Genomic DNA, 27,746 nt, shown 5'->3' with positions numbered 1-27,746 from the left:
CTGATTGTTCATGAGAAACATTACTATGTAGATCAGAGGTGTCAAACTCATTTTCACCGAGGGCCACATCAGCAAAATGGCCGCCATCAAGGGCCAGATGTGACTGTGCGGCAGGATAAATGTCACTAAATATAAACAAATGTCACGTAAAATAAATGTAACTACTTTTAAACTTGCTAAATAACTGTTTCTGTATTTATTACTTATTCAACTTGCAAATATTACGTGTCTGTGTAACTCCATGTCACTGTGTATTTCCTGATAAACTGACATTTTAAAAGTGTGTATCTGGTCAGAGCACACCTCCAGCACTGCTTCAAAAATAGCCTTTTTTAGCCTTTTAATTATTGGACAATTTGTTGTTTTTCTTGAAGGCTAACTTTTTCATACTTAGCTCCGTGTTTGGTGTCAAAACGTCGACGTAGATTGGACCGACCCCGCCTCCTTAAAGCACAAACTTGTATTCACATTTAGCACCTTTCTTGAAACTGCCTTCCACGCCGACAATTTTCCTCTCCCTGAACAATTTGGGATGATTATTTGCAAATATTTCTCAGAGTGACTTGTTGGGAAAATCTCATTAGTTTATTGTCAATGTACACATTAAAGCAGTATAGACTTATTTTAAAATGACAGTCAAGCCTTAATTTACCTTCTCGCGGGCCACATAAAATGACGTGGCGGGCCGCATTTGGCCCCCGGGCCTTGAGTTTGACATATGTGATGTAGATGTATCCTTATGCTGTTTGTATTGCTTAACACAGAACTATTTAGGCATAAAAAATTAAATATCCTTGATTCAAAACATTACTTAAAAATGTAATTTTTTTTTGGCAGTGAATACTCTGAAATCCATGGTTAATAGACTGAGTACTGAGTAACACAAACACAAACAGCACTGGGCCGTCCTTTGAGCTGGATCCTGCTGTGTGTTCGGATGGGTGTTTTGGGCACACGTTTCTGCTCTGGCTCTAAATAGTCCCATGCAGGCCTGGATCAGACCTCAGACAGGGCACTGAATAACACTCGAGGAGCCAGAAGAGAGGAGAGGGAGAAAGAGGACAGAGACAGAGAGGAGAGAGTGAAGAGGAGACAAGGAGGAGGGAAGGAAGTGGAGATGGGAGGAAAAGAGAGAGCATTGGTTCAGACCTCAGAGGAGAGGAGAGAGGGGGAGGCAGAGAGGGATGGAGAGAGTGGGGCAGAGAGACAAAGCAGTTGAGAGGGAGAGAAAGAGACAGAGCGAGAGAGAGTGAAGAGGAGAGAGGAGAGAGAGCGAGAGAGACAGAGCACTGGATCAGACCTCAGACAGGGCAGTGAATAACACTCCAAGAGCCAGACGAGAGGAGAGGGAGAGAGAATGTAGGTGAGAGAGACAGAGAGGAGAGAGGGAAGGAGAGCGAGGGCAGAGAGAAGGAAGGAGAGATAGGGGAGGAAGAGAGACAGAGAGCTGGTAAGACAGGGCAGTGAAAAACACTCCAGGAGCCAGGCAAGAGGAGAGGGAGAGAGAGAGGATGTAGGTGAGAGAGACAGAGAGGAGAGAGGGAAAGACAGCGAGGGCAGAGAGAATGAAGGAGAGATAGGGGAGGGGGAGAGAGAGAGAGAGAGAGAGAGAACTGGTTCAGACCTCAGGGAGGGCAGTGAATAACACTCAAAGAGGCAGAGTAGAGGAGAGGTAGAAAGAGAATGTAGGTGAGAGAGACAGAGAGGAGAGAGGGAAGGAGACCGAGTGCAGAGAGTATGAAGAAGTGATGGGGAAGGAAGAGAGAGAGCTCAGACAGGGCATTGGATAACACTTGAAGAGCCAGAGGAGAGAAGAATACATGGAGAGGGTGAGGGTGAGGGTGAGCAACAGAGGAGTGGAGGGAGATGGAGAAGAGATGGATAAGAGGAATAGAGAGAGTGGGCCAGAGAGACAGCGGAGATGAGAGGGAGAGAGAGACTGAGGGAGGAGAAAGACTCAGAGCACTGGATCAGACCTCAGACAGGTAAGTGAATAACACTCCAGGAACCCGAGGAGAGGAAATGGGAGGGAGGACAGAGTAGAGAGGAGGAGACAGGAAGAGAGAAGGGTGAAAGAGAGAGCGAGCGAGAGAGAGAGCGCACTGGCTGACTAACACTCGAAGAGCCAGAGGAGACTGAGGAAAGGGGAGGGAGGGGAAGAGAGAACACGGGCTCAAACCTCAGGGCAGTGACTAAAACTCGAGAAGCCATAGGAAAGGAGCTGAGGGGGAGAAAGAGAAGAGAGATATGTGAGGGGAGGAGAAAGAGAGAGAGGAGAGAGGAGAAAGAGGAGAGAGAGCAGAGAGGTGATGTGATTTGGTGGTGACATTTTGAGGCCAGTCTGATCCTCGTCACACACAGAGCCCTGGACACGTCTGGGATGAACCGAGGCTCCAGAGCTCGAGAGCAGAGGGTGGTTTAAAGCCTGATACGCACAACGGGGTTTAAACGGCACGATAATGGGGATCACAGCCACACCCTATGAGAAAAAATGTGATATTTCATGTGTCTTGTATTATTGTGATATCTGAATGTACTTTTTGACATGAAAAGTTAAACTAAAAACAAAAAAAGTGATTAAGCTGATAGTATGTAACTTTTTGTAGATGGAAAGGCAACTGCGTGATTCCATGAAAATAGAAAGTTAAAATCATACTTCGGAATATTATAGAAAAAGACACAGAATTTCCATGGAGACAAGCAGGAGTAGGTCCTCCAGGGCCAAATGAGAGTCAGGTTTGTGGAGATGCAAGCCCACTGAAATTAAGGACAAAACTGTGAGGGGCTTTATAATGACAAGGGGTCAAACTTCACGATCAAATCTCTCATTGGAAGAAATGTTTACACTGATCAATGCATGCACTTTAACATCACCCATGCTTAAGATTCTATTATAAAAACCTTTATTATGCAAGAGAAGAGCTTAAAAATGGCATATCATGAACTATTTTCTGATATGTTATAATGTTGTTCTTCAAAAACATACCTAGAGTTGTGTTTAGTTTCATTCACACAAGCTTAACATAAAAAACGTGCATATTTAGGCTCCTCTCTCAAACAGAAAACACTCTGTTCCACCTTGTGAAGTCATGTGGTAATAGTGCTCCACTCTTTTTCATGTGCTCCACACACCTTCACTAGAATCATTTGGATAATTTCAGGCCTGGAAATCACAATCTCTACTCAACAAAACATAAAAGATGTTACCTGACATCGCAGGGTGGAACAGAGCGTTTTGAGCTTTGGAGATGTAGACAGACTAATAAAGAATTACTCAAACATGTGTGAATGAAACAAAACACAACTCCAGGTCTGTTTTTGATGAAGAAACAACATTCTAACATGGCTTAACGCTCCCTTCTTTCATTAGTAAGTTTTTTATTCTTCATTTTTCAGGGACAATCCAAACTCAGGCACAGTAACTGATTTTTTGCCATTTTAAAACGTGAAAAACGGAAGTAGTTCATTTTAAATTGTTTGCAGAGGTCCAAACATATTCCTCACTTTCATAACACATTCCTAGCATGCTAATTATCCACCTTTTCACAACTTTCAGAGACTAGTGCAGAGTTTTGCTGTCTACTGTGATAACAACCTTACTTTCTGGTTCACGCAGGATTAAAAACACTTTATAATTAGATCCAGACAGCACACAGCGGTTTCATTTTGACCCTATAGCTGGTTTTATAATGTATCTGCATTCTGATTGGATAATCGTCTTGAGAACAAAAGCACCCATTTATAACATAAACAACTTGGCCATCATGTTTTGTAATTAAGAATAAATCAGCATTACAATTATGAGCATGTTTACCTCGTATCTGGGGACACAGTTAGGCCATGTTTTTGAAATTCAAATCAAAATCTCTCATACAGTTGCTTTAATCTCCTATCTTTCTCCACCCCTCTTTCTTTCTCTCCATCTTCCCTCCCCCCTCTCTCCTCTTCCCTCTATCGGCAGACAGCCTCAGAGAGTGATCATCAGTTGTTTTTTTAATAATTCATTTGCATATAAAAGCCACTGAGTGTGTAGGCGGCCGAACACAGCGCAGATCACAGAAAGCTGCTGGCTTTGCTCCAGAGGAAGAAAAAAACTCCAGGACAGAGACAAAAGATGATCAAAAATTCATAACATCACCAGTTTGTCTCTAATGTGAAGAGCAATTATGGCTGTGCAACGGTCAGAGTCCACTAGGAGCAGGGGAGAATGTCTTAAAGAAGATGTACTGTGCTTGTGTCTGATATAGTTATAATCTATGACATCCATGAATCAATGTGTTATAGTTTGGACATTTTAAATCACAATATTCAGCTAAAACAACAATAAATTAAACACATCTGCTGATTTTCATGTTAGAAACCTGAGATGCCCAATGGTAGAGATTTTTTTTTTTTTTTTTTTATTTGTACCAAAATGGCTACGCAATGATACTGAATCCTATGTGTTTTACGGATTAAGAAAATAAAATTGAGGGAGGAAGGAAGTAAAGACCATGTGAAAACAGGGGTTGATCTGCAATATGGAGCCTTGAAAATAAGTTATAGATTAAAGATTTCTTGCATGAATCACTCCTAATTAACAACTACAACATGGTTAACAGCTCTAAAAAGGAGATTTTGCATAATAGGTCAGCTTGAAATATGGTAAACTTGATTTCTTTTTTATTTTTTGGTGTCTTACAAAACGTGAAAAACAGCACTAGTTAATTTTAAATGGTTTGCAGTGGTCCATAGTAATCCCTCACTTACCTTAGAAACTCTATTCACAACGATGATGAGAACATTTTTGCAGTGACTTAAAGATAACATTCTCACTACACACTTACTGACTCTCAAATAATAAAACGCTTTATACTTATAAACTCATACACTAGTGACAGTATCAATGACCAATACACAGAGGAATCTGTGTCTGCACACCCAACTGCTCCATTACTGTACTGTCTTTACATAACAAAACACAATATATAATGTGTATTTGTATATAAAATATAGTCAAAACGAGTGGTATGGGTCAAAATAAATATATATTTACAAACCACACACTGCAAACAGTGAACAAACAAACACACTGGAAACTAAGAACACACTGGACACGATTGTACAGTGGGACAGTCATTTTGTGACAGTGGCTCAGTGGTTAGAGGTTGGAGGATCGAGTCCCGCTCGGACCAACTCGGACCCGCTCGCCGCAGATTGGCATTAGCTAATGCTAATGATTACGCATGATATATTTGACCCACAATTAAGTCAATAGCAGAATAAACCACACTTACCGATCAGGACACAGCATCCAGTCCATCAAAACATAAGGTCCTCTGCTCCTGAGTCCATCATGAGATCTTCACTCGGCTCCGGGTCCGAGATGCCTCTAGTTTAACTTGTACAAACATCCACAGTGTCCTCGGTCGCGTGCTTCCTTTGTTTTGTCCGTTTCGTCATGTTTAAAACGCAAAACTGCTACAAAAAAGTGGGTGACAGTGCACCCGAGGGCGGGCCGTCGGAACGTTAAGAGGTTAAACACTTAGCATCATTAGCGAGTTTTCACTCCACGTCGGCCACATCGGCTAAAACTCTGATAGCGGCGCACGAGGACGTCTGTCAATGACGTTGATAAGATGCGCAAATACGTATGTGAATCACATAATTGTCTGGAGCAGCTCGTCCCCGGTCACACTCACTGACTCACACTGAAAAATAGCGCAGAATGAATTGTTGTGTGTTTATTTTATTTTCAACTCCGGTTTGATTTTTTTGTGCGCAGCACAGATTTTCTGTGCGCGGAGACCGTGTCAGCAGTGCGCAATTGCGCACGCGCGCAGCTTAGAGGGAACAGTGGCCATAACCTTCATCACATTTTCAGAAATGTTTACATTTTTGCAAACTTTTCAACAGGTATAAAACCAAATTATATTAGCAATGTTCTTGTGAATACATCATTGCGGTAAACTATTACACATTTCTGCACAGTTTTCTCCTCTAAAACTATTGAGTTTATCTAGTGTTTAATTCATTTTTTCAGAATAATAAATAAACAAGGGAACAATACATGTTTCTAACCAAAAGGTGCATGTCAATGTCTTTCATTCACAGATTTATCCATTTTAATTTACAAATTCAAAACCCAGACAATGCAGTGTTTTTTAATGTATTCTTCACTCAGTTTTTACTGAACAATGCTTTCATCCCAAGAGGTTAAAATGCATGTAAATATAGTTCAGTTTGTACTAAAATAGGAGATACAGTTTGCGCTTTCGCCCACACACACACTCATGTCTGCACTTTGAACAGGCCTGAGTTCACACACACACACACATAGGCATAAACACACTGGAGTGAGACAGTGCAGCTTATCCACCTGAGAACTACAGCCTCACAGAACCACAGGTTATATAACGCAAAGAATAATGTAAAGTGAGAGGGGCCAGACTAGTGTAATGGCTTTACTCACCTAAGAAAGACCAGAAACTTCTCGTGATATTTGTGAGTTCACACACTCACCAGAACCCACCCTGAACGTCTCTGTGTTGTTTGACCCATTGGGTTAATCACAGTGCAATGTTTTAGCCCAAATGAACCAAAACAACATGGCAACGTGACGGATGTACATGGGAAAACACATACTATCTCATATTTTCACACTGACACTAGTTAGGTCGACATAAAAGAGCATTTGCTCTGAGAGCAGTGGGCTTGGGCCTATGTGAACCCAACAGTTACATTCTGGACCACAGTAAATGGCCGCTCTGAGAGAGTGTGAAACAAGAGGTCTTAGAGCAGCTCCACTCACACTCTGGAGCGAGGCGAGTGCGGTCAGAACATGGTCAACCTTAGGCCGGTCTACACAGTTCGATGTGACAGTAAAAGAGCTCGAAATTGGGCAAAAAAGTATATTTACACGTTCATCTGACGAGGCAATTTGGATCAACTTAATATCAGCAATGCGTTTCCTTTCTGCGCAGGCGAGCCTTGGTCAGTCTGTGTAGTTTTCTCTGTTGTCACCAGCGTGCATAGCTCTGACTATATATTTAACCACAGGGGAAAGAAAAGACCACCGTGTACAGCACCAGGAAAGAGAACGTGTGTCTGCATACTCCCCTTGAAGACAGTTGTTATAGAAATAAGTTCAGCTGATGGGCTCTCATGTGGCTCATGGTGCGTGTTTGTGTGAATGATGCACGGTGTATGTGAACAAAGTTGACCCAAAAGTAAAGTAAATAGAACTAAATGTAGTGTGCACTGGGGTCGGTCGACAGAGTCACTAACATGTGTGAAAATGACCTAAGACTGAAAAGACTTTAATAAAATGAAAGCTTTTCTCTCAGCTTTATTTTGCCAAAGTTTGATTTCTCTGCTCGTTATGCTGTTGTGACACTTCAGCCAAGGAGGTACCTAACTTCCCCAAAGGGCACCGGCGGTTTTGGATGGTCCACACACAGTGCCAATTCCCAATCACACTCACGTTCATAAAGAAAGGGTGTGTGAAGTGCTTTGCCCAAGAGCACAACATTATGAACTGTTAAAAAGCAACCACTCTACCCCTGTGCCACTCATGCAGTAAAGCACTAACATCTCCTGATGATTTATGAGACCTTTCTTTTTCCAATGCAATATTTTATTGGCATTTGGTCTAAAGCTGGCACATTTTTCTTCACAAAGTGTTTCTGATGGATGGAAGTGCCAAAATGTTGCTAACTACAGACTTCCGCTCCTCCATGGACAGCACAGTTCATTGGCAGAGGACTCAGGCTGGAGCTCATTCAAAAGTCTATGGTACAGACACAGAGACAGAGACCGAGCCAGGGATGATCAGCCTAATGAAGCTCTCTACAAAATGGCTCTGAGATGCAGGTCATTTTACAGCAAATGTAACTAATACTACATCTATAATCTCAGTGACGTCACATCATATTGTGATACAGACCTGAAATGTTCCAAGCCTTATTAAAGGTAGAATGAGTCTGTGAAAGCTGTGTTAAGTACACCAATCTGAATGATTCACTGTACTGATCCCCGCTCTGTGGCCCTCTGCTTCAAATATGTTTCAAGATGTGTCCCTTAGTGAAAAAAGTTTTGGGGAAAAAAATGACACATCATTTGTAATGCATTTATTTATAAATAATCCGTAAAGGCAAAATCACACATACACATGTTCACTTTTTCCTTTACCAGTTCTGTGCTGTTTGAAACGTAAATTGTGAGATAAAGTACCGCAATGTATTTCTAGTATTCTGAATATCATATTTTTACTGTATGCATTTTTGTATATGGTTACATCTTAACACTTGCTTTAGCAAGATCTGACCCTCCAGCCTTTTAGATTTAAGACTGACTACTTTACCTGAACTTTTGCCTTTTAAAATGTACACACTATAAATACTTAAAAGTTATAAAATAAAGCACTGATGAAAATGTGGTACTCACAGGAGGCAGAGCATCCTTGTCGAAGTATCTTTTCCTCTCGTATTTGTCCCGGATGAAAACTTCCACTGCTCTGAGGGCAAAGGTCAAGGGTCATTATAAACACAGAAATAGTGTTGATTATCAATAGTCATGTTTACTCAAATAAAAATAAATGACAGCCTTTATTTTGTAAAATAAATGTTTAAACTGTCAGAAAAAAAGGCTTTCTTTGTAAGGATATTTTGTAAGGAATTGATGACACAAACTGTCACTTAACGGATGTAAAACTATGATAAATATTCACCACAGGTACTATCCACCAAACCAAGTCAAACACACTATGTCAGATAAAATGTGTGTTGAAGTATTTTGGGCCAATGACGTCTTGATGCAGGAGAATAAAGATTAATCCAACACACGCGCGTCAGGGCTACACTCCTGCTTCAGTCAGCGTTTCTCAACCTGCAAACTCCACACAAAAAGAGCCCACCCTAGGAATCGAACCAGGGACCATGCAGTGAAGTGGCCCCTTTTTCACTACCTTTCACAGTCTTATTGTAGCGTCAGACTCACAGCAGCAGCCTCTCTCACCAAATCAGCAATAACACTAAATCCTAATTACCTTCCCCCACATTTCATTAGCGCAATAGTCTGTGCTATTGTACCATCTCACTCTCCTCCCTCCCTCTTATTACCCTCTTTCCACCGCCCCTCTCTACCCTTCTTCCTCTCGCTACACCAACCTCCTCCTCTCCCATCTCTCTCCTCTCCCTCCCTCTCTCTCCCTTTCTCCATCACCCTTTGTTCTCCATCTCCCTCTACGTCCTCACACACCTTCCCACTCTTGTCTCCTTCCCCCTCTCTCTCCCTCCCTCCTTTACCCTTCTCTCCCGCTCTGCTCTTACTCCTCTCTCCTCCTCTCTCTCTTTCTCTCCTTTCTCTTTCGTCCCTCATCCCCTCTCTTTCACTATCCATTTTTCACATCCTCTTACTCGTTTCTGTCCTGTCCTGTCTCCCTCCTGCACACTCCCACTCCCACCTTTCTCTCTCTCTCTCCCCTCACCTCTCCCTCCTCTCTTTCTCTTTCTCTCTCTCCTTTTCACCACATCAGCTGTAATCCTGTGGCGCTTATCTCCGTGTTTCAGCCCATATTCCTCTTCCGGGACGAGGTAATAGACTCGATGCGTTGGCCACCCGCTCGCTGGAGTGGACTGGGCGATAGGCTGCATTCACGTGACGTTTTAAATATCTATGGTTTTAAACTGAGCTGAAGGACAGGTTCATTTTCTATAGAGGAATTTGCTGTTTAACTGTCAGATTGCAGATTTGTCATCGCGGTTTATGGTTAATATCTCTGCAATTACTGGGCCTATCCGCATGAAACAACAACAACAACATCGTCTTTTTGGTTCCCTTATTCAACCTCAAAGACGTGATCGTTGTCATCTGAAAGGACTTTTACCAATAAGATTAATATGACATTTGTGGATAATAAGTTTCAATATAAAAACGTATTTATCTAAATGGTGATGACACGGAGCCAGTGGTCAGATCTGTGAAGAGGCGAGCCCACTCATAGTAAGAATACAGGTTTCAAGGATTTGTTTTGGGGTTTTTTTAAGTCCAGGTTCAACTGTGATTTTAACAACCACCCAGAGTGAACTAATCATATTTTTACATTTAAATATAAGGCTGAACAATTTGGGGAAAATATCTAATTGTGATTTTTTACTGGAAAGCTTTGCGATTTAGATTCAGTTTGAACTTCACTGATAAAAAGACTGAAATGACAAACTAATGCAAGAATCACCTTTCAGAACATGTTCATACGGATCTAAACTACAGCAGTAACTATTAACTACAGTTTGCAGTTTTTCATGCAGGGTAAGGCGCTTTTGCTAATTGCGTCTATTCAGATTGTGATTTTTATTCGATACTGATGAATTGTGCATTTATCAAGAGATCAAGAATTCAAGGAGCGTGTTTTTTAAAATGTAAAATGTACTCAAACGGTTTAGAGTTAGGATTAAATTATCAACATGTCAAAGATGTGTCTAATAAACCGTCTTGATATTTGTATGCTGGTCTGATAAATGAGTGGTTTTGCTCAAGGTTTTCTATGCAAAGTACAGCTCTGATTAACATGGTCACATTTTTATATAGCACTTTTCCATCTTTAACCATTCAAAGCGCCTTAAATCAAGGAACCACTCACCCATTCACATGCACAATCAAACCAGGAACCAATAGGCTCAATAGACAAACACCCTACCAACTGACCTACTGTTGCTCCACCTTAAACTCCCGTAGCTGTGCAGTAAACATTGTGGAATAGTTCTAGTAGGCCTCTTCTTTCATACACTGAGTGAGTTGTTGCAGCAGCAGTGAAGCCGTCTGCATATTTGAAAGAGAAACATTTCATTTCTCATGCGCAGATTTCGTCAGAGCTGAAAACAAGAGTTCACCTTCTGCGTCTTCAAAGCGCTGCATTCAAAGTCCGTCTAATCAACAGGAATTTTCAGAACTCACTCTCAAACCGGGCTCTGATAGAAACATATGCATCACTATAGGAGGAGTTTTACCAGACCAGAGCACATGGGGTTTCAAGAAATGTTAAAGGTCCTATATTAACGCAAATTTGACTCTTGTGAGCTTTTAGCCATGTTACAATGTTGTTACCTCATCAAAATGATTGAGTAACCTTTTATTATTAGTCTGACTACATCTCTAAAGCTCAAAATGCTCTGTTCCACCTTGTGTTGTCATGTAGTGCCAGTTATAAGGGTAATGACTTTCTTTGATTTTTTGTTCAGTAGAGATAGGAAATTCCAGGGCTGAAAGTTTCCAAATGATTCTAATGACTATGTATGGCAGACATGTCAAACTCAGGCCAGCGGGCCAAATTTGGCACACCGTATAATTATATTTTGCCCATGGGATCATATCAAATATGTATTAGAGCTGGCCCGTCTGCCACCGCTAATACTACGAATCCCAGAATGCCTTGCTCCTACCACTTCTGTTGACAATCATTAGCATCTGCTACTTGTCGCCTCACTCAAATTTAATCCACCCCTTCTGAAAAACACGCAGATGTTGTTGAAATTTTTCAATAAATATTTAGTTTGGCCCACAACTTGGTCCCAGCTTTTAAGTTTGGCCCTTCTGTGAATTTGAGTTTGACAAATGGCACATTGGCATATTTAGCCTAAATATGCAGTTTGTGTGTTAAACATGTGAGAGTAAGACAAAACACAACTCCAGGGATGTTTTTAATTTGGAAATCTCATTATAACTTATAAGGTAATAAAATAGTGCAATATGAGCCCTTTAAAGTATATTTTCTATATTTGTCTACTAAAAAAGGGAAAAAAAAACCCAAAAAACCTGGGTCTCTGATTTTTAAACAATGAAGGAAGAAAGGAGGAAATCTATCTTGTTCTAATTAGTCCCTAGCTCTCACAAACCTCTTGGCACATCACAAGTATTTACATTTACATTCATTTTTGGTTTTAGAAAAGCTTTTTTTTGGTTTTAGAAGAGATTTGAAACAAAATGAGAAATTAAACTATTAATATTTTACAGTGACATCAAGCTGGGAGAGTTCAACATGTATGTCTATGGTGGGATGTTCAACATGTACCATGGTAAAACAATGCACACATTAGCAAACAATGACACAAACATTGCAAGAAAAAGTCTGAAAACCAAGAAAAAATACAAACTGGATACAAATTAAACACATTTTCAGGGGCATGTGATCAATACGAGCGTTTGGTGTTTCAGCAAAAAGATGAGAATGACTGTGGCTGTAATGTTACGTGCGAGGGACTTCACAACATCACAAATCATCTCATTTATTGTAGTTTCAATTAAGTCTGGTCAGATTGTGTTAAAACAAAGCTCACATTAAAGTCTAATTTGAGCAACAGCTTCAGACAGAGCAGTGCCTACAGTTAGCATCACACCCCAGGGAATGTTAATCAGCTGCAAAGTATCAATTTGTCTGATATAATGACTAAATTATTCGGTTTTTTCAGCTCAAGTTAATTTCTAGATTTATTTCATTGTATTTCATAAAGATATATTCTGCATCATAATCATTTAGTGAGGAGCAAACAAGTCCATTTAAGACTCACTAATATACATTTTACTTCCTCCCACTACTGTTTTGAGAAATACTTTTCTGTTTTTAAAAATATGTCATTATGTAAAATTATGTATCAATTATGTACCAAAATAATCAATATTAAAATAACAATAATAACTTCGTGCTCAGTTACATTTAGTTGAGTAACTTTTAAATAAATTGTACTTTTCAGAGAACTTTTCAAGCAGCATAGTTTTATTCCTACTTGAGTAATATTTTTTATTGAAGTAACAGTACTCCTACTTTAATAAATAAAAAAATAAAAGTTGTGGTTCCTCTTCCCACTGTGAGTAAGTCTAAAGTGACTAAAGCTTTATGTTGACAATATGAAATGATCTGAACAATTGTGCACTGCTCCTTCAGAGATGATTTAGTTTGGTATTTTCAAAGGAGAGACACAAAAATGAGACAGATTTTGTGTATTATTAATGTTGAGTCCACCCAACTACATTAACCTTAAATTCTAAATCAGATGTTATGTCCCAACAGTTATTCTAAGTTGAGTAGTACTTTTCCCAAATACTTTTTTAAATCTTAAGCCCACCATAATTTACCCAATTTAGGCACTGATTTGCTTCTCCCCGACTTTGAATCTTCATGTACGATTCTGTACCCACTGCGCTCCTAGTTTGTGTGGGGGTCAGTGTGATTCCGAGTCGCTCCGTCATATCGTAACCACAAAACATCACCACGGTAACAGCTAATAAAACAGAGCGTCAGAGGCAGATGGAGTGACGGACACAGAGGAGTAAAATATAAACTCAGGAAATGGTGAATAATGAGGTGACTTTATTCCTCATCTCTTGTAAATTTGTAAAGTTGAACTACAGCTTTCTCATCCATATTATTCATTAGGATGTGTCCGCCGCAATTAATAACAAAACAAAACAAAACAGCGCTATTAATCCAGTTTGAAACCTTCTTTAAAAATAAAAAGGCGAGAGTAGTTCCTCACATGTGTCTGTTTACATAAATCCATGCTACGTAGATCTGAGTGAAGCTGCTGCAGACATTGATGATAGTAAATACAACACTGCAGTTTATCGCCGGCCTTCTGCGCATTAAAAGCATTTATCTGAACTATTGCACCATGTTTCACACAGTTTTGACTTGCATATAAAGTAGAAGTGCTCTGATATTTTGAACTCAAAGTGAGTCATTTTACTGTCGACAGGAAACAGCTGACGGAGGTGCGCTCGCTTGGTCAGAGATTTTAGATCATACAATTCTCCTAGTGTCTGTGGTCTGTGCTTTTTTTGTGTCGGGCTTTACTCATAATTTCCTGGACCGGTACTTCATACTTCTACTCGAGTAATATTATTTTGAAGTAATGTTACGTTTACTTAAGTACAATTTTTGGCTACTCTATGGTTGATGATTAAGACGACTTTCCTTCTTAAACTCATGGATTATCAAGCATTTTTTTTTCCAGATTATTTCTACTTTATCAGTTACACAATGACTTAAAATGTTTGAACAGATAATATTCTCAACTGCAAAAGATTACATCCAAAATCTTTTACAAAACAAGATAAACATTTGTCACGCTGAGGAGGAGCACAACTCTCAAATGCTCGTTTTTGCTCTTCGTTGCAGAGGTATTTTCTGATAACTTTGCTTTTTACAAAAAGTAAAAGCAGCGATTTCTTCTGCAAAGCCTCCACATTAAATCGTAAACAGACTTTAAAATGCTAATCGAATTTCAGTTTTCCATTTCCATACATCACCACCGCGCCCCCAAAATAATGTTTAATAACAGGGTTTTTTTTCACACATAGAGAGTAATCCTGCGCCGTATCTGCTCCGCCTCAGGCACTTCTGTCAGAGAGGCACTAATGGACTTTGGGAAGAGAGGAAGAGAGGGAGAGAGGGAGAGAGTGAGAGGGGGCAACTGAGAGAGAGAGAGAGAAAGAGGAGAGGAGAGGGGGAGGAGAGAGACACTAATAGACTTCAGGAAGATGGGAAAGCAAGTGGGGAAGAGAGAGGACAGGTGGAGATAGATAAAGATGAGAGAGTAAAAGAGAGGGAGGGAAAGAAAGAGAAGCAATATTGAGAGACAAAGGGAGAGAGAGGGGTGAGAGGAGGAAAGGGGAGAGCGAGAGAGATGAGATAGAGGGGAAAAAGGGGATGAGAGAGAGGAGGGGTGAAGAGAGAGAATGAAATGTGAGGGGGAGAGGAGACAGAGAGAACAGAGAAAGAAAAATATAGAGGAGAGGGAGACCTACAGAGGGGGAGGCAGAGAAAATGGGAGAGAGCGAGAGAATGAAGGAGAAAATAGAGATGTTCAGTACTGGAAGGCGCTATATGGGGGAAAAAAAACAGAAATAAGGAAGAGAGAAAGGGAGAGAGAGAGGGAGGAGAGGAAGACAAAGAGACGGACAAAGACAGAGAGAGAAGCAGATTTTTCAGATATTGTTCATAATTTTCTTCAATGCAGCTGCTTTGATGTTTAGCCTGAATAGCTCTCTCCTCAGTGCACCAGTTGCTTGGAGTCTTTGCATTCTCTACTGGCATTTTGTAAACACTTGAGGCCTCAAAAAAACGTTACTTTAACATGCAAGATCAAGCCTATTGTGTCACAAAGTAGTTGAAAAACCCATATTAGGCAACAGATATATTATGCTTTTTCTATTTACTAATAAACTCATAGATAGATCCTTATTTTACATTTTGTTCATTGTAAAACACAGGTCCAATAGGGGGCAGATGAAAACCAATGTTTTCTGAGCACTCAAGCATGACAATCCATGACAATACAGGATTACTGAAACATGCATGAATCAATAAAATAGAGATCTGCGCTTATGGAGCAGGAGACAAACTGTGAGAGAAGGATACTGGTCGGACTGCGGTCGCCTGAAGCTCTCGGGGAGGTGGGCCTCATACACCAGTTTGGCTCTGTTGTTCCCCATCTCCACCATGCTCTAAGAGAGAGAGAGAGAGGGGAGAGAAAGAGGAGAGAGGGGGAGGCAGAATAAAATGTTTAATCAGTTTCAGTTTTGTTTTTTGACGCTCTGAGTAACACTAATGAAACCAATGCACATCACATCAGGTTTGTGAAGTTGTTGCTTTTGTATATTTATGAAAAATGGCCATGAAAAAGCATGGATAACACAGGCTTATGGACTGAGCATCATACAGACTTGTCCTGCTAAGTGTAAAGAGGGTTCAAATAGGGCCCGAGAGAGATCACAGGATTACTCAAACATAGTAAAAGAAAAATTCAATTCCGTCAACTGTACAAAAAGTTTTGAGTGAAAACGTTTCACTGCTCATCCAAGCCTTCTTCAGTTCTGGTCAGAATGCTTATATCTATCTGAACTAAACCAAAACACACTGTTGTTTACGGGTTCTGATTGTTAGCAAGGTCTTTTGAGCTAAGTGTGAACTGTGCCTGAGCCAAGAATTAGCAGAGAATAAGAATCACTTACACTTTAACCTTAGATATCGACAGAATCAGTTAATATACAAAGTACCACAGAGAAAGGCACCAGAACCAGGGACCAGAGCAGCCAGTTTAACTCAGCAGTGCTTTAGGAAGATGCTCAGCCTTAGAATTAGCCATCTGAATTTTGTTATTGAAAACTTAAAGTGCAAAATAAAAAGTTTACCAGACAGGACAGCTACTTTAGTCCCAGGAGAAATATTTCAGAGGATTAACAACTTCATAGCCACAGGTCAGTTGAAATGACACAAGGAAAGCAAAGAATGTCACATAAAGAAATGTATGCAACTCCAAAACCAACCTAACCCCAGGGATCAGAGACAGGAGGAAAGGAGGAGAACTCAGCCAACCTGTGAACGGGGAATGCTGGGTGAAAAACTTTTTCGACTGTGAGCTCACCCAGACAGAGAAAGAGGTACTTTCCAAAAGGACTGAACATTACTACATTACAGTAGCAGAAACTGCCATTAGAAACAAGACAGTTACAGAGAGAGGAGCTAGAGACCTTAGACTGAAAGTAACAGTGAGCAGCACCAAACCTCCTCCCTCCAGTGTAACATCAGAGGAAAGGAAGGCCATTGTTGCTCTAGAGAAGGACCACAGCATCAACATTTTACCAGCTGACAAAAGGAGATGCACAGTGATCCTGACCTCAGCTGATTATGAGGCTTAAGTGAACAGCCTCCTCAGTAACACCACAACTTATGAATTACTGAAACGAGAAGAAGATCATAGAGCAGCATCTGGACTCCCCGGGAACCTACGCCAGGATCCTGTTTGTGGACTTCAGCTCTGCATTCAACACCATCCTCCCTGCTCTGCTCCAGGACAAGCTCGCTCAGCTCAACGTGCCTGACTCCACCTGCAGGTGGATCACTGACTTCCTGACAGACAGGAGACAGCGCGTGCGGCTGGGGAAGAATGTCTCGGACACTCGGACTATCAGCACAGGATCTCCACAGGGCTGTGTACTTTCTCCCCTGCTCTTCTCCCTGTACACCAACTGCTGCACCTCCAGCCACGACTCCGTCAAACTGGTTAAGTTTGTGGATGACACCACCCTCATCGGACTCATCTCGGACAGCGATGAGTCTGCCTACAGGAGGGAGGTGGACCGGCTGGTGTCCTGGTGCAGCAGCAACAACCTGGAGCTCAACGCCCAGAAGACAGTGGAGATGATCATGGACTTCAGGAAAGTCACAGCCCCCCTGCCTCCCCTCACCCTGACGGACTCCCCCATCACCACTGTGGACTCTTTCCGCTTCCTGGGCACCTGCATCACCCAGGATCTCAAGTGGGAGCCGACCATCAGCTCCCTCATCAAGAAAGCCCAGCAGAGGATGTTCCACCTGCGGCAGCTGAGGAAACGCAAGCTGCCAGTCCAGATGATGGTGCAGTTTTACACTTCCATCATTGAGTCCATCCTCACCTCCTCCATCACTGTGTGGTTCGCTGGGGCCACTGCCAGGGACAGACAGAGACTGCAGTGCATTGTGCACTCTGCTGAGAAGGTGATTGGCTGCAGCCTTCCATCTATACAGGACCTGTACGTCTCCAGGACTCGGGGGCGAGCAGGCCGTATAGCAGCTGACACTTCTCACCCTGGACATGGACTATTCGAGCCACTTCCCTCTGGCAGGAGGCTACGGTCCATTGGGACCAGAACCTCTCGCCATAAGAACAGTTTCTTCCCCTCTGCTGTTTGTCTCATGAACACTTTATAATATCTGCACTATACTGGACACTTTATAACACCGGTCACTTTAATAAGCCACTTTGCACTGTTGTTCTGATGCTGCTATTGTACATATTTTCTCCCTTTAAGTATTTAACTTGATTTTTTTAAGCATATCTTTTTAACTTTGTGCATGCCCTTATTTGTATTTGTATTTATTCAGTGTGTTTATGTTGCACTTTTTCACCGTATCAAGTTCCTAGTTTGTGAACTGTGTTCACAGACTATGGCAATAAAAGTCTTCTGATTCTGATTCTGATTCTGATAGATGGCTTACAGAAACTGGAGAAGGAAGAAGTCATTGATCAACAGCTGTATTATAGACTAGATCTAGATATTCTGGCATTTAGCAAATAGAAATAATGTTGGTAATCCTCACATCCTTATCCTAAAACAGGAAAAGTTTAGTCTGATTTCATCTCAGACAGTGAGGAAAAAAAGTGTATGTCTTTTATACAGTGTATGCAAACTTCTGGTTTCATTTTCAGTTCAGAGGAAACTTGTACAGGCAAATCCACGGCTGTGCCATGGGCTCACCGGTCTGCACTGGCTAGTCTAGACTAAACTAGACTAAAATCCGTAGAACCCTTTACTGCACATATTAAAGCCGTGGATCTGAACATCAAGTTCACTACAAGCACAGAGAGAAAAGTGAAAGAAGAACAACAGAAAGCCTTCTCCGCTTGTGGATACCCAAAATGGGCCTTCAGTAGGACAACAGGAAAACAGAGAATCAGAACCTAGAAGAAACAGGGTAACCACCTGATGTGTGGATTTTCGGACAGCATGAATCCCCAGTCTATTTCACACCTACAAACACTTTAAGACAGAAACTGGTTCACCCAAAGGACAAAACTCAGAGTCACAAACAAAGCAATGTGGTCTACTCCATTCAGTGTAGAAACAACACAGCCGCTTCGGGATCCCTCATTGTACATCTCCATCTCAAAGCCACTCCTTTGCGTGGTTAATGAGGTAAAGATAGTAAGGTACAGATCTTAGCCAAGACAATGAGGTACAGATCTTAGACAAAGAAAAGAAATGGTATGAGAGGAGAGCTAAAGAGGCATTTTTTTGGGAAAGACAATCCATCTTTGAACAAGAATGGGGGCCTTAGACATCATTTATCTCCTATTTATAGCTCCATTCTCAGACCTAAATCTAAACAAGGAAAACAATAGGGCTAGCCAGTATGCTAATAGGTGTGAGAGAACCCATTTGGAGCCTGAATGATTATGCAAAATTGACTCAGGCACAGTTCACACTTAGCCAACAAACAGAAACCGTAAACAACAGGTGTGTTAGTTTCAGTGTGGTTAGCTCCTCCCTTCAGATAGATATAAAGCAATGTCCACCAGCAATCTGACCAGAACTGGAGAAGCGGCTTTGATGAGCAGCAAAACGTCTTTACTCCTACAACTTTTTGTCCAGTTAACAGAATTTATTAATTTTTTATTATGGATCATACATGGACAACTGAGGGATTGCACAGACATTACTCAAACATGAATGGATGACATGTAAAACCTCTTGTAACATTTTTCCCTCATCAAAAACATGTCAGAACATTGTAGAAAGCTCCAAAAAGTCAATTTTCTATACTACAACCTCTTCAATATGTGAAAGAGATTAAAAAAACAGTCCACTTTTCTTGCAAATGATAAATTAACTTGAACTCGAGCCACCACTTCTTCCATTATTCCCAGTTCACCTATAGCCAAAAGAGGGTCCCCATATGTCTGAATGCACTAAAATTAAGAGTCGTCTGATAAATGAGGCGACGCAGAGGGAGAGGAGGAGACAACCACCCATCCAGAATTAATTAGTCATTCAAAAGACCCATTAACATTCAAGAGAGGGGACCCTGGCTTTACAAAGTCCACTCACAGAACAACGGATTGTGAATGAATGGAGGAGCTACCAACAGTTTAGCTAAAGGATGTTGCGTAAATCAATTAATGAAAGGAGGTGTGGACAGTTATTTAGACAAACAATGGGGTTTGAATGGTTAAATTGGTCACTAGACATCGTAGTTTTGTCACGATACAAAAATTTCGAACTCGATTTTGATACTAAGGAATAGACTCGATAACATAAAACAACTTTAGCATGAAATATAGGACTTTCTTTTATATTAAAATCTGTCCTTATATCTGTGTAATCCCTCAGTCGTCCAGGTAGGTTCCACAGTGGTCCATTGCTGAATACTAGATTTTTATGGTCTTGATACTTGTTCTGATACAGCTCGAGATTATTCTCAAGATGACTGACTGGATTATGACACATCATAAATACTACATAAAGAGATGGGGGTATTCCTGCAAAATCAATTATTTTTTTTTTTTTTACCATGTTATAACATTGTTCCCTCATCCAAAACATGCTTGAAGAGATTTTAGATGTCATCCATGCATGTTTGAGTAATCTAGAGATCTCTCATGGGCCCTAATTAAACCTGTAGCTGTAAATGTCTGTCCAAAGCTCAGCACGAAAGACTACATCACCCATGTTTCCGCACGACAGTTCTCCATAAATATACAAAAACATGATGCAAAAACAATGCACTACAACTTCACAAACCTGATGTGCAGTAATTTTATTAGCAAAACGCACACTGATTCTGCTCTGAAGGGATACAATTCTAAAACATTAAAAAGGTTAATACATTGTTGAAAATAGCATTTTCAAAACAATAAAAGGTAATATAGTGATTATGTTATGTGTTAGCAGTTAAAACTCTACAGAAGTAAAAATAACTCCTCTTTAAAAGAGATTAAACCAAGATCCACCCAAGTCTATTCTTGGAAAATCATGGATAAAATCTGGCTTTTTGTCTATTTCACTTTCCAAAAACACTACATTTCTAAGTCTGTGTTTTCACAATATATTGATTATTTTGTCAGCCAATATTGTGATATTTTTGTGATACATTGTGTAACCCTAACAGTAACGGACACCAATGTACTTCATTGCATTCACAAAGGAAAAAACTACATAGGACACTCAGGTGGCAGAAGTCCAAAAAAATATATATTTTTGATGTTTTGGCAAACAGTCTTTGTCAGATCATTTGTCTTTCTTTCTTTGAAGTATACTGTGGTTCAAAGACAAAGAAAGAAAAATGAGCTGACCAAGGCTATTTACCAAAATTGTAAAAAAAAAAAAAAAATTGTGTTCTGCCAGAACTACACGTAGGTACAACTGGGCAATATGGTGATAGAAATTGAATCGTGATATCATTCCTGTGATGATCTGCTGTTTTTATTTTTTTTTTTAAATATAATGGGTCTCAGTGTTCTGTGTACATCCCTGAGTATTATCTGTGTATGTTGCTCAGATTCAAATGACATCATAACATTTTACTGGCAGTTCAAATAATGAAAATGCCGAATTTTGTTGACATACAGTGAGTTATAGGGTTTAGACACCAATAGAAATGATCAGGTTCAGCATTTGGGAATTTACCTTTAGGTTATTTAATAGGAAAGTACAATGTACAACAAGGAAATCTTGCCCCTATTTGGGAGTATGACATCATCACATTGTAGAATCTGAAAACCACAAATTGGATAAATACCTGTATCTGCTCTGGGGTCCATTGGTCGAGGTTGACAGACTTGACTCTAGAGATGTGGACTCCCAGGTTCCTGTGGATCCCTGCACAGCGAATGCACATGAACACGCCCAGATTCCATGATGCCCAACGAGGACCTAAGGACCAGAAGAGAAACCCAACATGAAGACAGTTACACAGTTACAGTTCATAATGATCAATCTTGATTTGATTTGTTTGGCTTCAAACCATATGATTTAACAGACAGAAGACTAGCTGTAGACCTCTCCAGTAAAGAGAGGATATTACACTTCTATGGGGTATTAACTGTTAACAGATAACATATTTAGACCACCATGTTACCTTTTATTGTTTTGAAAATGCTACATGCACCGAAAACGTTTAATAAGTTTCACTTTCATTTTCAACGCTCTTGGAGTCTCCTGTCCCCTTGCTTCCTGTGCTAAGGTTCAAATAGAGCCCTGGAGAGATCATAAGACTGGTCAAAAAGAATGGGTGACATATAAAACCACTTCAGGCATGTTTTTGATGAGGAAACAATGTAATAACATGGTAGAAACAGAGTAAAGAGAGCTGTCCCACTTCCCTTACTTCAGATACTTCCTCCAGCTAGTCTTAGGGTCCAGTAGAAGACAATACCTTGCAAGAATATCCCCAAATATAATACATACATTCTTAAATTCATTATCTTAGGCTGGCCGTGTCCAGGGTCAGCAGTTGAAATCAGTAAGGTTGGATACTAAACCAGGACTAAATCAGGTCTAAACCAGGATTACAGCAGGACTAAACTAGTGTTAACCAGTAAGGGCCATACATCAATTGACTGGTTGAGTAATTTTGATGTCAGTTCTGCTCCCATTTAATTTAGAGTCTTGTATAGTGGGAGGAAGCACAACAGTACACTATGCACAACATGACGAAAACCAATTAGCCATTTCCTTTCTAAAATTACCTTCTTCATTTCACTGTAATCCCATTGTTTACTACTCCTCCCCCTCTGTTCGGTCTGTTCTGTGCTTTCTGGTAAGTTCTAATATTACATCTTTATGAATCAGCAGCAGTGCTTTGAGTGTGGTCTCCTGCTGATGTCATTTTCACAGAGCTTATATCAAACAAAGGGAGTCGCAGTCGTGTTTAAAGCGGACTCATTTCTCAAAGGACAAACAGCAGGGGGCAGCAGAGGAGGAGGACAGGGAGCTGAGATGAGGACAGGCAGAACAGAGCAGAGCTGGTGAAGGATTAAACATCATACAACATCAAGGACAATCGGAGTGCTCATATGAAGAGGTTTGTTCAAGAGGGATTGTTTAAACATGAAATTAATGAGCAATAGAGCAGCAAGACTAATCTAATATATGCAATAGGACTGCAACACTAATTGGTTCTGTGCACTACGGCAAACGGGTAGCTCACTGTGAGCGTCACTACTTCCTGTCCAGTTATATTTCTATGGAGTTTTTGCTCAAATTAATAAATCCTTAAAGGTCATGCAGTGAATAGGGAATTGTCAGTGAAAATACGTTAAAGACTAAACAAATGAGTGAAGCTTCATCTAAGGACACTTCTGTGTTTAGAATGATGTTTTGTTTTAGTTTTTTTCTCAATGCTAATGCTGAAAAAATATGAAAAAAACTCCACAAACTGAAGTAATCTGCAGAGCCTATTGTATTCAACTCAGAACTGGTTCCAGTCTAAAATGGTGGAGGGATCAGGTGCTCAGTAACACTCTCAGGTGCAAAAACGTGAAAAAGTTCAAACTGGACCAATATTCATCATCAAGATTAACTCCCTGACAAACACTGACAACACACCGACCTTTGCCAGGAAATGAAAAAGTAAAACTAAAAAACGTTCAACTTTTGCTGAACTTGGCCAAAACTAATGCTAATGCCAAGGGAATGGCTAAAGCTAAAGTGCTCATCTCCCCTGACTACTGTAGGCTAATGGAAATGGAAAGTGACGCTAAAGGAGCCAAAAACGCCTCACTAAGTCTGTGGGGTACAACTCATCCCAGATAAAACATTGCAAGGAAAAAAAACAAAAAGTTGTAAAGTTAAATAATCCAATTTAAAGAGAAGAATGCACAGTTAGAGAAAAGTTGAAAAGTTGAACAGCACAAGTGGAAAGATACAAGAGTAGATGAAATTGAAAATTGAATGGCTTAAAGGAGGAAAAAGAGAACACTCGAGGGCTTTTTGCAAATTTCCCCATAAAATTTGCCCCACACTGAAAGGAGAAAATGGGCTTTATCCTGGACTCTGTATATCGCCAACCGACAGATGACCATGCAGTACTCCCTGAGGATCTAGAGGGACGAGTTGTGGCAGGGGACAAAGACTTTAGGCTAATTTAAATTAACTAAAGTAAATTCTTTTTCACAAGCACAAGTTTGTTTGACATATACATACAGACAGCAACAACACAAAAACATAGACACACATTAGATTTGCAAAGATCTCAGTATTCACTTCATGGAGGACCTCAGCAAAGAAGACTGATGAGCAAGAAAACCAGTCTAGCCTAAGGTGGAAAAAGCAAGAAGGAAGGTCAAAATACTATGTTCTGTGGTCCTTATACGTACATCAACAGTCAGAGGGTTATGCCTTAAATCAAATGGCCCTGTAGGTATAATCTGTTCAAGTATTCAGGGTTTTGCTACCACCATTTTCCCTTGGTAACACTTTTGAGAACTGCAATGATTGTTCTGTTGTTTACATTTAATTACTTTTTGTTCAGTATTATATGTTTGAACTTAAAAGTTCAAGTTCTCTTTAATCCATGGGGCCTTAGAGATTTAACAAAAAGGAAAAGTTTGTCTTTGTTTTGTAAGGGGGAATAAAGTGCAATAATTTTTTTCTGCAAACACACTCAAAGGAAGATGATGTCTCATTATGGACTCAGCAATGGGGTGATAAAGCCAACTTCAGCCTCTCCAGATCAGCAAGGGTCACCATCCTTCTGAAAAATTCTACAGGCCAGATCATTTATGATATAGTCTGTGTTAATGGCCATTGGCTTATTCTTATTGCAAATACTGACAATGTCAAATTTATATTTATATATAAGAATTACTTTTACATCTGGATCACCTTAAAGCAGCACATTTAGCTCAGAATATATTTTTAGGGGAAGATCTGAACTTGGTCCTCCTAATAAGACATTTGATCATTTTTGTAATGAGACTGGCCAAACTGATGCTTGGAGACATCTCAAATTAGTCTGATTTAGCCCAAATTATAACTCAAAATCTAGAATTGATCTCTGATTAATTTCAGACAATTTAATATATTTTGATAACAGCTGTAATATTCTGCAGCTCCTTTGATTCATCACAGTGTGATGTATTTTCTTGTTAAATTTAAGAGTAGATCATATTTAAACCTCGGGATGTGTTCTGGGCATGTCCCACGAGAAGGAGGCCCCAGGGAAGACCCAGGACACGCTGGAGGGACTATGTCTCTCAGCTGGCCTGGGAACGCCTTGGGGTCCCACCGGAGGAGCTGGAGGACGTGTCCGGGGTGAGGGAAGTCTGGGAGTCCCTGCTTAAACCCCAGATAAGCAAAAGAAAATGGATGGAAATCCTCAGAAATGAGGATTACTGGAGAACATATTAGAGATACAGATTGGCAGGCGGATCGGTGCAGCATCTGCAGTGATACGGTCGCTGTATCGGTCTGTTGTGGTAAAGAAGGAGCTGAGTAGAAAGACAAAGCTCTCAATGTACTGGTCAATTTATGTTGCTACCTTCGCCTATAGTCATGAGTTTTGGGTTGAACAAGATCCCAGATACAAGCTGTCAAAATGACTTTCCTCCGCTGGGTGGCAGGGCACTCCCTTGGAGATAGGGTGAGGAGCTCGGTCACACAGGAGCAGCCTGGAGTAGAGCCACTGCTCCTCCACGTCGAGAGGAGCCAGTTGAGGTGGCATATGTTCAGGATGCCTCCTGATGCCGAGACTACTGCCCCGGCGACCTGGCTTCAGATAAGCGGAAGAAAATGGATGGATGCCAAGATAGATAGATAGATAGACCTTTATTAAAACATATTGATGTAATTAAATAGATACATTAATGCAGCTCATAAAAGTTAACATCCATGAATTTTTGTCTTTTTAAGTAAAAAAAAAAAAAAAGAAGAGGGAACTTGACTAAAAAGAACATGACATTATTAACCAGTTACACTTCTACTGTAACAAACCCCATCAGAGTGAGGGAGTGAGGAAGATAAGCAAACCATTTCAAATCTTCAATCCTTTTTCCAAATGTATATTCATAACGCTCAAGGAGCATTTATTAGATCTAGGGCAAAGTGGATAGAAGAAGGATAGAAGAACTTGGCTTATTTCTGTGGTCTACAAAAAGACGTCAAGAAAAAAAATAACAAAGTCTTTATGAATTAATGCTCAAGAAATGACAGACGATAAAACTATGTCCTTAAAGATTTTTAACTAAGCAATTATACACCTCAAAATGTTCTGAAATTGACAGTGAAACCTTTCCTTGCACATAACATTTCCAAAATATGAGGACTATAAAACAAACCTGTGATAGTCTCCCAACAAAGCCCCAGGGTCAGATGGTCTCACCAGAAACTTCTATACATATTTTGGGAAGACATAAAACAGTTACTTTACTATGTGTTTTTAGACATTTTTGAGACCTGCTCACTCCCAACTACTGTGAAACATGAGGTTATAATCTCTATTCCAAAACCCAACAAATATTGCAGAACCAAAACAGAAAACCTATTACACTCAGAAATTCCAACTACAAACTTCCCAAAATGGCCAAATTCTCCAAGGACTATTTTTAAATTTGAAAATGTTTTAACTTTCTCGCTCCATGAGACTATTAAAACTGAATGAAATATTACCCAAAATGGAAGGTTTGTCAAGATGTATTTACCCACTCAAATGTCATTTCAAGCTATTTAATCAAATCCATAAATCAAATTAATCTAAACTGCATATGGAGAAATCGACCACATTTTGAAGAAAAGTCAAATGGTGAAAGAAACAAGTGAAGGCGTCAATACAACCCTAGAAATCTATTGGCTAAAATCTTGGACTAAACAGCGTAATTCCTTATCAATGTATCCCTGTCTTTATTTTTAACAAATGTGGCCAGCTGAACCTTCTACTTGTTTGTGAATTTGCTTATGGAACTTTGATATCAATAAGCTTCCTGTGGCTTTATCAAATGTTACTAGAAAATATGATATGATGTGATGATATAATGAGTCCATAACGACTGTCCACATTCCACAATAATCTGGAATACAGATACAACAGATACATTCTACTTCGCAACAGACCATTATTTTACAAAGACTGGTTGGAAAGAAAGATTTGGTTTATGATTTTAATCCTTCATACTTGGACTGCGTTTATGAAATGCACTCCCTAAAGAGTTTATTTTTCTTTCAAGTAACATTTTGGCAAACCAAACTATACACATCAGTACAAGAAGAAACCAAGTGTAGTAACTATTTCATTAGAAAATGTCTAACAAAAAAGTTCCCTGGTTTGCAAAATAAAAATGATACTTAATACATTTGATAAAGACGTGAACAAAACTAGGAACAATGTGCTTGGTCTAAAGGAAACGCATTACAAAATGATGAATCACATATGTCTGTCCAAAGATTTACATCAATTGCGCTTTCAAAAAAAAAAAAAAAAAAAAAAAAGGTTCTTTTTGTGAAAAAGATATTGAAAGCACCGATCACCTTTTTTTCTTTTGTGCTACAATTCAACCTTTCTGGTCTGAAATGCAAAATTGGATAAATTTTATATTTTCGTTGTTACCAGTCTTGTTCAATAGAGATGTTATCATTTTTGGTCTACTAACTAAATATATAAAAAAGAACTATGTGTAAATGTAATATTATGTCTTTTTTAAATCCACAAATGTGAAATCCAAAAGTGTCCCCCTAACTTTGCTTGAAAAAAACAGAAAATCTCTGAAATATATGAAATAAATGAATGGCTCTAAAGTGAAATGTGAAATTCCCCTGGACTCCATAGACTCAATCTGAATTCCCCTTGATAGATGCTAGATATTACTATAGTATATAATGCAAATGCACTTTTTATCTGATGTTATTTTATTATATCATTTGTTATTATGTTCTCTCATCCAGACATGTAACTGCTGACCACACACAGCCATGTTTGTTATATCACACTTGTGCACTCATTTATGTGTAATTTCCAATTTTTAAAAAGTAATCAGATCAGAATTTGAATGGTAATTTAAAGTCCCTGTCATTGCTCCATTGGCACCTTTTAATGTAACACGTTTAACTCTTTTAAAAGTGTTCTGTCTGCTGTAGGCGCACATATGGGTAAGCTTAAATACATTCATATGAAAGTTTAACAAATTCAGTTAATATTAGAAATGGAAACAAAACACAGGAAACATTATTTGACCATGTTATTT

At 39.8% G+C, this 27,746-nt stretch overlaps 1 protein-coding gene across 1 annotated transcript in view; it reads right to left on the bottom strand.

Moving 5' to 3' along the window:
• Nucleotides 1–27,746, bottom strand: part of LOC117382958 (stromal membrane-associated protein 1-like) — a 158,903-nt gene that overhangs the window by 113,120 nt on the left and 18,037 nt on the right. The window contains exons 2-4 of the mRNA XM_033980203.2: nucleotides 21,311–21,444; nucleotides 15,392–15,477; nucleotides 8,425–8,494 (exon numbers count right to left, since the gene is read on the bottom strand). Of these exons, the coding sequence (XP_033836094.1) occupies nucleotides 8,425–8,494; nucleotides 15,392–15,477; nucleotides 21,311–21,444 (290 nt within the window). The remainder of the gene's footprint in view (nucleotides 1–8,424; nucleotides 8,495–15,391; nucleotides 15,478–21,310; nucleotides 21,445–27,746) is intronic.

The sequence above is a fragment of the Periophthalmus magnuspinnatus genome, chromosome 15, assembly GCF_009829125.3.
Source record: "Periophthalmus magnuspinnatus isolate fPerMag1 chromosome 15, fPerMag1.2.pri, whole genome shotgun sequence".
Lineage (NCBI taxonomy): Eukaryota > Metazoa > Chordata > Actinopteri > Gobiiformes > Gobiidae > Periophthalmus > Periophthalmus magnuspinnatus.
This window is presented reverse-complemented; position numbering and strand designations above follow the sequence as displayed.